The 9468-nt window shown below is 59.2% G+C and overlaps 4 protein-coding genes across 4 annotated transcripts; 2 read left to right on the plus strand and 2 right to left on the minus strand.

The window, feature by feature from the left end:
- Nucleotides 1-10: 10 nt before the first annotated feature.
- GGTG_00710 (SCY1 protein kinase) lies at nucleotides 11-3340 on the plus strand. Its single transcript, XM_009218461.1, has 6 exons — nucleotides 11-391; nucleotides 484-621; nucleotides 713-823; nucleotides 923-1069; nucleotides 1170-1543; nucleotides 1614-3340. Exons 1-6 carry the CDS (start codon nucleotides 269-271, stop codon nucleotides 3103-3105), a joined length of 2385 nt encoding a protein of 794 aa, XP_009216725.1. The 5' UTR covers nucleotides 11-268; the 3' UTR covers nucleotides 3106-3340.
- On the minus strand, nucleotides 3167-5233 carry GGTG_00711 (target-rapamycin complex subunit LST8). The gene is made up of 4 exons (XM_009218462.1): nucleotides 5084-5233; nucleotides 4859-4880; nucleotides 4084-4579; nucleotides 3167-3977 (listed from the first exon to the last, which is right to left on the minus strand). The coding sequence occupies exons 1-4, from the start codon at nucleotides 5103-5105 to the stop codon at nucleotides 3564-3566; spliced, it is 954 nt and encodes a 317-aa protein (XP_009216726.1). The 5' UTR covers nucleotides 5106-5233; the 3' UTR covers nucleotides 3167-3563.
- GGTG_00712 (hypothetical protein) lies at nucleotides 4979-6442 on the plus strand. The gene is made up of 3 exons (XM_009218463.1): nucleotides 4979-5675; nucleotides 6032-6080; nucleotides 6187-6442. The coding sequence occupies exons 1-3, from the start codon at nucleotides 5514-5516 to the stop codon at nucleotides 6264-6266; spliced, it is 291 nt and encodes a 96-aa protein (XP_009216727.1). The 5' UTR covers nucleotides 4979-5513; the 3' UTR covers nucleotides 6267-6442.
- Nucleotides 6443-7265: 823 nt separating this feature from the next.
- Nucleotides 7266-9302, minus strand: GGTG_00713 (hypothetical protein; the record flags this gene model as incomplete). Its single annotated transcript, XM_009218464.1, has 8 exons — nucleotides 7266-7518; nucleotides 7591-7821; nucleotides 7980-8068; nucleotides 8160-8242; nucleotides 8337-8450; nucleotides 8528-8675; nucleotides 8860-9117; nucleotides 9225-9302. 8 exons carry the CDS (start codon nucleotides 9300-9302, stop codon nucleotides 7266-7268), a joined length of 1254 nt encoding a protein of 417 aa, XP_009216728.1.
- Nucleotides 9303-9468: the final 166 nt, after the last annotated feature.

Below are 9468 nucleotides of genomic sequence, written 5' to 3' on the forward strand. Positions count from 1 at the left end.
TAGGGATACACTGGTGGGGAACGGAACAGGAGACAGGTTGCGATAAGCCAACCGATTGACTGTGGCCATCAATGGACCTGCCAAATCGTCATCCCGCTGTCGGTGCGCGCATTGCTCACTCCATCCACCCCTTGGAATCCGAACATGGAGCGTTGCTGTTCTCTGCCTGCACGTCTGAGCTGCATCGCCATCTGCGCGCCAGTCGTCGACCCTTAGGCTCTCTTACCGGCACCCGCCGTCTCTTCTCTCCTCCGCGGGCAGGCAGGACATGGATTTTCTCAAGTCGGCCGTGGCCTCGGCCATAGCCAAAGGGCCCCCTTTTCCCTACACCTTTGGGGACCGTGTGGATCTGGACCAGTCCATCTGGACGCTCTACAACGGCACGCGTCGCGTGAGTTTGCGCCTCTGATCCCGCAGCCCGTCCTTCTACAGCACCTCGCCTGCTGACATGCGACCCTGCTCCTCGTGCGCGCCCGGATTCAGGAGGACGGCTCCAACTGCAGCATCTTCTCTTTCGACATCACCGCCAACAAGGCCCGACTGCCGCTCGCCAAGAACTCGTTGAAGAAGTTGCGCACGCTGCGACACCCAGGAGTCATCAAGGTCTTGGACACGGTCGAGGTACGGCCTCTCCTCCCACTGTATCTTGGCTGGAGCACAGCCCGGCCCTGCTGTCGGCACTGGCGCTGACACCGCCGATGCGCCAACCTAGACCGACACATACATCTACATTGCTACGGAGCGCCTGGTGCCCCTGAGGTGGCATGTCAAGAGAAAGAGCCTCAGTCCCGAGACTCTTAAATGGGGCCTGTACAGCGTGGCGGTAAGAAGCCCTGACTCCCCCGACATGCACGGCCGCGACGGGAGCACGTGTGTAGCAGCAGTGTGACTAACAAGAAGCATGTCGCAATGCCGTCACTAGCGCACGGTCAAGTTCATAAACGACGAAGCATCCTCGATTCACGGAAACCTGACGGTCTCGTCCATATACACATCCGAAAGCGGGGAGTGGAAGTTGGGCGGGTTTGACGTCTTGAGCAATGTCAAGGACGACGACGCCATAATTTATGTGTGTTTACCTGCCCGGGGCGCTCGCTCACCCGCCGCCGCTCGAGTTCGACCCGGACCGCTCACCGAAGTCATCAACTGACCACCCTCATACGCTGCAGACATACGGTAGCTTGGTGCCAGATTCGGCCAGGTATGCGCCCCCTGAGCTTGCCAAGTCAGGGTGGGATGCCATCAAGAAGGGTCCACACACAGCCGTGGACTCGTTCAACTTTGGCACCCTGATCTTCGAGGCCTTCAATGGCGACTACCTAGGCTCGGACCAGGCCGGTCAGACCAAGAATGTGCCCCCAAGTATGCAAGCAAGCTACAAGCGGCTTGTGAACGCCAATCCCAAAGCCCGGCTTAGTGTCGGGCATCTACTGGATCAGGGCCTGCGCCGTGGCGCCTTCTTCGACACGCCTTTGATCAAGTTAACCGACGGTGTTGACAACCTGGGCGTTATGTCCGAGACTGAGCGTGATGAGTTCCTCGGGTCCGTGCAACACAATCCCCCTGAGTAGTAGGTAGTGGTTTGCGGAAAGTGCTGACTCCTTGATCCGCAGCGACCTCGATCAATTGACGGACGACTTCCCTGAAGACTTCTTCAAGATGAAGGTTCTCCCCGAACTGCTCAAGTCAGTCGAGTTTGGAGGCGGCGGTCCCAAGGCTTTTGCAGTGGTTATGAAGATCGCGCAGAAGCTCTCGAGCGAAGATTTCGACGCCAAGATAACTCCTGTTGTCATCCGCCTGTTCAGCAACCCGGACAGGGCCATCAGAGTCTGCTTGTTGGACAATCTTTCTCTCATGATTGACCGGTTGAGCCAGAAGGTGGTTAATGACAAGATCTTCCCCCAACTGGTCACGGGATTCACAGACATGGCGCCCGTGGTTCGCGAGCAGACCCTAAAGTCGGTTCTGGTCATCATCTCCAAGCTGTCGGACAGGACCATAAACGGGGAACTGCTGAGATATCTGGCCAAAACGGCGAATGATGAGCAGCCTGGGATCCGTACAAACACAACCATATGCCTCGGAAAGATTGCCAGGAATCTGGGGACCTCGTCCAGATCCAAGGTCTTGATAGCCGCCTTCAGCAGGTCTCTGAGGGATCCCTTTGTCCACGCCCGCAATGCCGCTCTCCTCGCACTGGGGGTCACCAGTGACTGCTTCACCGATGAGGACTGTGCCGCCAAGCTGGTGCCTGCTATCTGCCCGCTTCTGATTGACAAGGAGAAGCTTGTGCGTGAGCAAGCCGACAAGACGCTGGAAACCTATCTCCAAAAGATACGCAAGGCTGCCGCCGCCATGCCGGACACGGCGATGCCTCCGGAGAAGGCCCCCGACGGCGTCCCACGCATGAGCACGCCGCAGCCTACCGAGTCCGCCGCCGCTAGCTGGGCTGGCTGGGCCATTTCCTCCTTCACCAATAAGCTGTCGGCTGCCGCGGGCGAGATGCAGTCAGAATCTGGGTCTGGCGGCCCTCAGGGATCGACGGTACCGTCCCGACCAGGCCTAGCCCCTCCGACCTCGTCGGCATCGGCGCTCCATCGGCAGGCTGTCAGGTCGCCCTCGGCAACCCCAGCACCGGGCTCTGTCAGGAGCACTAGTGGGGCGTCCCCGGCGTCCGTGTCGGAGGCGTTCTTTCTAGACGCCGTGGCTGATAATGATGGCTTCGGCGCCGATGCCTGGGGCGACATGGACGATGAGGACGGCGCCGAGGATGCCAGCTCGGCACGGTCCATGTCCGGCTCGACCTCGCTGCCAACCAAGGAGGCGGCGAACGCGGTGCCATTCTCAGCGACGGACGACGCCGAGCCGGATTTTGCAGGCTGGCTCGCTGCCCAGGCGTCCAAGAAAACGGCCGGCATTGGTGGCGCGAAGCCCTTGCCCAAGGGCCTGTCCAAGGGTAGTGTAGGCGGCAAGACCACGGCTGGTACCAAGAAGCCGCCAGTCAGGACGACACCGGCTGCCACCAAACCAGCCGTCGCCAAGAAAATCGACATGAAGCCCAAGGAGCCCGCCGACGACGACGACGGGTGGGGCGACGGATGGTAAGGATAGCGTCAGGGGCTTGGGCGGGGTAGAGCGGCTATGGTCAGGATACCATCCAATTTATCTAGTCAGTAATATGGAGCTGGGGGCACCGTTTTTTTCGGGCTTTGGGCTCAAACCAGGGGGACAAGATGTTGGGAAATAGAAACAAATCTCAAGGTCAATTCGAGAGCAAAGAAATCGTCAGCGATACAGAGATATAACAAACGGCGCAACAGCTGGGCTCCAACCAAACGCCCATGATTCCCAAGATCAAACCTAACGCCCGCCTCGGTGGACCAACAAGTCGCAATTTCAACAAGATATCCTCAGCCCCCGTCATGTCTTCTCATATGATGCTCCTGGCCAGGGCGTCACTTTCTCCCAAGCGCCACTGCATCTTTGTTGACAGCACACCTTGGGCGGCCGCCCTTGGACGAGGATATAGAAAAGGGAAGCGGGGAAAGAGAGGTGTTCGCCAACTACCTCGCCTCGGAGTAGTCGTTGAGGGCGACGCAGACGGCGCCGCGGTGGTGGCCGTTGTAGGTGCGGATGATGGTCTGGCTGTGCAGCTCCCAGAGACGGGCGTAGTGGTCGGAGCAGGCGGTGACGAGGTAGGCCGAGTCGGCGCTGAAGGCGCAATCCCAGACCCACCGCTGGTGGTTGGTCAGCGTGGCCTCGAGCTCAAAGGGCTGGGGCTCGCCCGAGGCGCGCGAGGGCTCGACGTCCACCTCCCAGATCTTGGTGGTGTGGTCGGCGCTGCACGTCGCCAGCTTCTTGACGTCGGGCGACAGGAGGATGCGCGTGATGTACTCCTTGTGCGCCGAGAAGTGCGTCACGGGCAGGAGCTGCGTGCGCTCAAAGTTCTGCACGAGCTGCCAGACGAAGACGTTGCCCTGGTGTGGAGTTTTTTTTGGTTGTGTTAGGAGACACAGGGGAACTATGGACTTGGGAGATAAAAGAAAAGCAGAAAGAAAAAAAGAAAGAAACAAGTCAACTCACATTGTTATTGGCAGCGCAAAGCAGCGAGCCATCGCTGGCCACCGTCACACTAGAGACAGAGACATCCTCCTCGGGGATCAGCTCGTGCGAGCAGTTGTTCTCGGCCAGGTCCCACACGCGGACGCTGCCGGAGCGGTCGCAGCTGATGATCTCGCCCTGGTTGGGGTGGATGACGACGTCGTTTGCGGGGCAGCCGTGGCTGTAGCTGCGCTGGATGGAGCCGGAGCGCGTCTCCCAGATCTTGACGGTGCCGTCCTCGGAGCTCGTCACCATCCACTTGCCCTCGCAGTGGAAGGCGACGCCCGTGATGTTGCCCGTGTGGCCCTCGAAGACGATGAGCGGGTTCGGGTTGGTCGACTTGATGTCGAACAGCTTGACCGTGTGGTGGCCGGCCGCGGCGAGGTAGCGCTTGTCGGGCGAGATGCAGAGCCGGTTCACCTGAGAGTCCGGGTGCTGGATGGTGCGCGAGCAGATGCCCGAGAGCGCCTCCCAGAATCTGTTTGGCCGTGGGGTTTGTGCGGCGGCGGCGGCGGGGCGGCGTGCCAGCGGATTGTCGTGCCCGGGTCAGCCAGAGAGCGGGGCGGGAGAGGGAGGGGGAGGAGAGTGATACTATCGTCACCGCCGTATGTTCTTGTACGTGCTTCGTTCACCTGCCGAGCGAGGTTCGAGAGAGCATGTGGCAAGGACGGGGGGCGACGGGACGACGAGAGGGCGGTTGGCGGCGGCGGCGGCGGCCGAGAGAGAAGGGCATGAACAGCGAGCGGGATGGACGAACCGGATGGTATGGTCATAGCCGGCTGCGACGGGGCGGTTAGCGTGTCATTGATGGAAGACGTACACTTGGCCGGCGCAAGGGCAGGCGCGTTGGCGCGTTGGTACACCACTTACCTCCCCCCCCCCCTACGCCGGGGCGGAATGGATTCGCTCGCGCGCGCCCAGCCGGCATTTCCAGCAGAAAAAGCTGGACCAACGGGATATTCAGGAGCTGGGGCAAACATACCGGTGCACAGAATGACGGACATGATGTTGTTCTCAGCGTCCCATCATCGATGGCGCATGCCGCAGTTGGCTTGGACAGACCAGAGCCTCGTCTGCGTTGGCCGTCGGATGGTTGCAGTGCAGTGCAGTGCGAGGACGTGGTCGGGCTTTGTGTGCTTTCTTACATTGAGCTTCAGAGCTGAGGTCATTGGGTAAGTTCGGTGGGGGGAGCCTACGCTTGGTGGTCTGTGCTTGTGCACGGGTGGTTAAACCTTGTCCCAGGACAAGACAATACTTGGTTCAGGGGCTGAACGCCTCAAGAATACCCCCAAAACACTCCTTGTGCCGCCAAACTACATGCCTTTTCCGTCTTGCGGGACTATTAACGTTGATCAGAGAAGCCTATTCCATTTGGTACACTTCATGCTGCCATAGCACTCACCGACTACGCCATGGAAAACGCCCGAAGCATTGCTCCAAGCCCTGTCACGGGCCTCGCCTCAATGCCCACCGAATCAGATAGGCTTCCCACTACTCTCGAGGACCACAAGCCGGCGGCCCGGAAGTGCTCTGCTAGTGCGGCAACACTAGGCTGCGCCACCTGCGATTCTGTGGTATTCTCCCCGCCCAAAGTATGACGGGGGCGGCAGAACCCACAGCATGGTAACACACAGGGCGCCTTATACTCGTATCAAACCAATGAAATACCAAGATTGGACTGTGCTCACACTCGGTGGAGTGACCGCTACCTTTTCCATAGACCGAGAGCAAGCAAATAAACGGTGATTTGTGTCCCCTGACAACAAAGATGCGGTGAGGTCCTGGGCCAATAGCACCAGAATAAGGCCAAGTGCATGTTTCACCAGGCACCAGAAGGTACCAGAATATCTAGCTTTTCCGTCGGATCCTCCAGCTTCAGATCCAGTACCCATTATAACTTTCACGGCACGGAAGCGACATCTACTTTCAGTTAGGCCGACCTGATGATCAGGGTCTGGTCAGGCTAACGAGTCCCGAAGGTGTGTCGCCATCTTGCTGGTAGATGGATGCTGGTGCTAGACATACCCCACAGGTTCCTCTTCTCGTCCATGTCTTCTTCGCTTGCCTTACTCCTCACCCTAGCAGGTATCCAGCAGCCCAAAGGTCGGCGCATGACCTCGGTCACATCGGTGTTGGGCGACACTGTCAGCGAACTCCGAGGTTAGGCTCGCGCGGTTGTGCGACACTGACAAGGCCTTATATGGCTGGCGGTCCTGGGATTTTCTCCGATACACACCTCGGTTGGGTTGAGAATCAAAAGGCGACGAATAGGAAGCTGGGAGACACTAGCTAGAGCAAAGGGCAGCCAATAATCAGGGGAATCTTTAACCCGAAATGTGCCCATGTGGTGGTGGTTGCTATGACAGGTTAATGCATGATTCCTATGTATAGATCGACAATGTCCACACCAATCCCTAATTGTGTTTTGTAACCAAGCAGAGCCTAGACTTGCTTTCTTGTGATACACCACATGTAGAGGCGTGGCCCCGGCAGGCAATAATGCAGTCTGGGAGCACACACAAACATACAGATGACGCAGGCGAGATCTGGGCACCTAGTGTTACTTGGCAACGTCACGAGACACACACGGACGCATACAACGCACTTGTTGATCACCGGTAGGCGACAAAAAGCTGTATCTGCGGCCACTTGCCCATTCGGCCGGTTAAAGTCATAATATTGGAGACAAACCCCCCTTCTCCACATATACTTGGACCTCCTGGAAGAGCGTCTCAGCAGGCTACCGAGGTAGATATCGTGATATCCGTCACAGCCCGTGGTTTTTGGCCACACAGGAGAGGAGATCAAAAAGAGGGAGACAGGTTGAAATAGAAAAGGAAATTAGAAAGGCAAAGTCAAGGGAGCGAATACCAAAAGTTTAAGTGAAAAGGCCAAATCCAAAGATGATACATGGACGAATAGAACCTGGAACGTAGCATGTGCCCCCATGAAAAAAAAGCCGGGAGCACAGGGTTAGGAGGGAGAAAGCAATCAGAAATAGCTGGAGTCATCCTCGACATAAACATTGCGACTGTCGAACCATCCCGCGTAGGAAGCGGGTGTGGCTACGAGCAGTGGCTTGAGGCTGGAAGTACGTGGCCGGGACTGCCTCGGTGGTCAACCTTGGCAGCATGCCATCGGGAGGGGCACCGACAAGCTCCGGCTCAGGTGCTGCCGACGCGGTGGCTACCGCCTTGGCGCCGGACCTTGCCCTTGCCCTTGCCGCCACCACCGCCGCCGCCGCCGTCGCCGTTGCTGCCGTTGTCGTTCCTCCGGTCCTGCGAGGAGCCCCCGGGCGCGGACCCCTGGAAGGACGAGGCGATGGTCTGCACCGACGGGTCGGGCGGGCATCCGCACGGGACCCAGACCACCCTTCTGTTCTCGCACGTCCCGCAGTAGTACTGTCCCTGGTAGATCCTGTCCGTGAGATCCCTACGTGTCAGTGCCCCCGCCCGTCCCTGATGGGTGAGTTGAGGGTCAGCTACTTACGTCCGCATGCTGCAGTCGGGATTGTCGCAGTCCTGCGCCGTCACGAGGTCGCCATTCGAGGCTTGCAGGTGTTCATGGTTGGGTACTTCGTGGCTGTAGTAGCCACTCCAGTTTCCTGCGTTTTGCTGTGTCATGGTAGGCGATGGGGCGCTTTTGGGTCGGCAGTTTTCTGGTGATGCTGTTGCTCCCACGAGAGAAACGATGCGGTATGGGTGGCGCTGGCCCGAGGGGCTTTAGCCTTGTAAAGCTGGATGAGTCAATGACGGCTACTGTGCCCTAGCGAGACTGGGTGGTAACAGCTTTTTATGCCTCTCCCGGAATGCCGTGAAGATCCAAGTTCAAGCGTGCCAGCCTGGGAGACAAGAGTCACGTATTTATACACGACATACTCATAGTGAGCCTGCCTTTCGTCATCCCAAGCACGCGGGCTAGTCAGCTCGTCCAACAAGGCTAGTGCCGGGGCTGGCTCCAGGGGGGGCTGCTATGGGACGACGGGTCAGGGTCGCATCACGGAGACGTGAAAGAAGCAAAGCAAGAAAGGACCAGTGGGCGCGGGGGCCATCACCCACCTGGCGCCGGCAAGGCGAAGGGGCTGGCTGAGTGGTGTAGGCCGGCGCATCGGCATCTGTCACCGCCCCACTCTCCTCTCTCGCTGGGGGGAGTGTGTGGAAGGTTCGCTACGCTGGGTTCAGCAAACCCGCGGGGCGTGACACCCTCGGGAGCGCGGTGATCTTCCCCAGGCGTACCGGACGTGCTCATCTCGTGGTTCTTGGTGACGCCGAGAAGGATGGGAGGGGGAGGGCGGCCTGTGTCTCGCGCGCTCTGCCCAAAGGTGGTATGGAGCGTAGTTGAGGCAGATGCTGACGGCGTGTTATGCAGTCGTGATGTGCGTTGCACCTTCACACGGCAGGGGGGCCCTATAGGCGCCAACACATACATTGCCAAAGGGCGTCGCTTTTCCCATCGCACTTGATGCCCGAATCGGGGAGGGTGTGCGCGGTTGGGAGATGGAGACACACGAGGCCGCCGCCCGGGCTCGAGGAGCACGGCAGGGTGGTGTTGCAAGGGCGCGCCTCTACAATATCCTGGCCAGATGAGGAAACAAGAATCCGCGACCAGGGGGTGGTAGGTACTCAACTCATGCACAGACTCTTTCTCCTGCTCCCCGCCGCCGCCATCTCGCGAGCAAGGCAAAAATATGGAAAGTATGCGAGGTTTCTCACTCAGCCGGGAGCTGGCAGGAAAAAAGGGTCGCATCCAGCCACGCACGCCCCCCTCGCTCGCTTCCCTTGTCACAGCGACGATCAGCCCCATCCAGGCTGCGGGCGGCGGCAGAGACAGAGACAGAGACAAGGGGGAGGGCGGCCCAGAGGAACCCAAGGGAAGGGATCCGTGTGACCAGCCGGCGCCGTCGCGGCGAATTAGGCGCGGCTGTTGGGCCCCTCCGATAGACACTCCCGTGGGAAGGGGGGAATCGCTTCCCGATGGAACGCCTCTTTGTGAGCGGTGGCGTAGAAGGCGGATCGCCTAGATGGTGTGAGAGATCTATCAGCTCCTGCGCCAGGTGTCCGGCCGGCTGTCCAAGCACAGGGGTTTCTATTAGGCCTGGCGTATGGAAGCAGAGGTGGAGATACGAAGGTGCCGAATGCCAGGCGAAGCAGGCAGGCGATCTCGATGCCGACGCGGAACTGACACGGAACTGACAGGGCCATCGACCCTCAAAAGCTGGGGGAGTCGTCAAAGGGCAGGAAAGGCACCACGTCAGCATGCGGCGTCGGGTTGCCGCATAGGACGTCTGTGATGTCGCATACGCCGTCTGTCATCCAGAGACTAGATAGGTAACCCTCCTCGCTGGCCTAACCCGCTGGGCCCCCCCCC

This window comes from Gaeumannomyces tritici (assembly GCF_000145635.1).
Source record: "Gaeumannomyces tritici R3-111a-1 unplaced genomic scaffold supercont2.1, whole genome shotgun sequence".
Lineage (NCBI taxonomy): Eukaryota > Fungi > Ascomycota > Sordariomycetes > Magnaporthales > Magnaporthaceae > Gaeumannomyces > Gaeumannomyces tritici.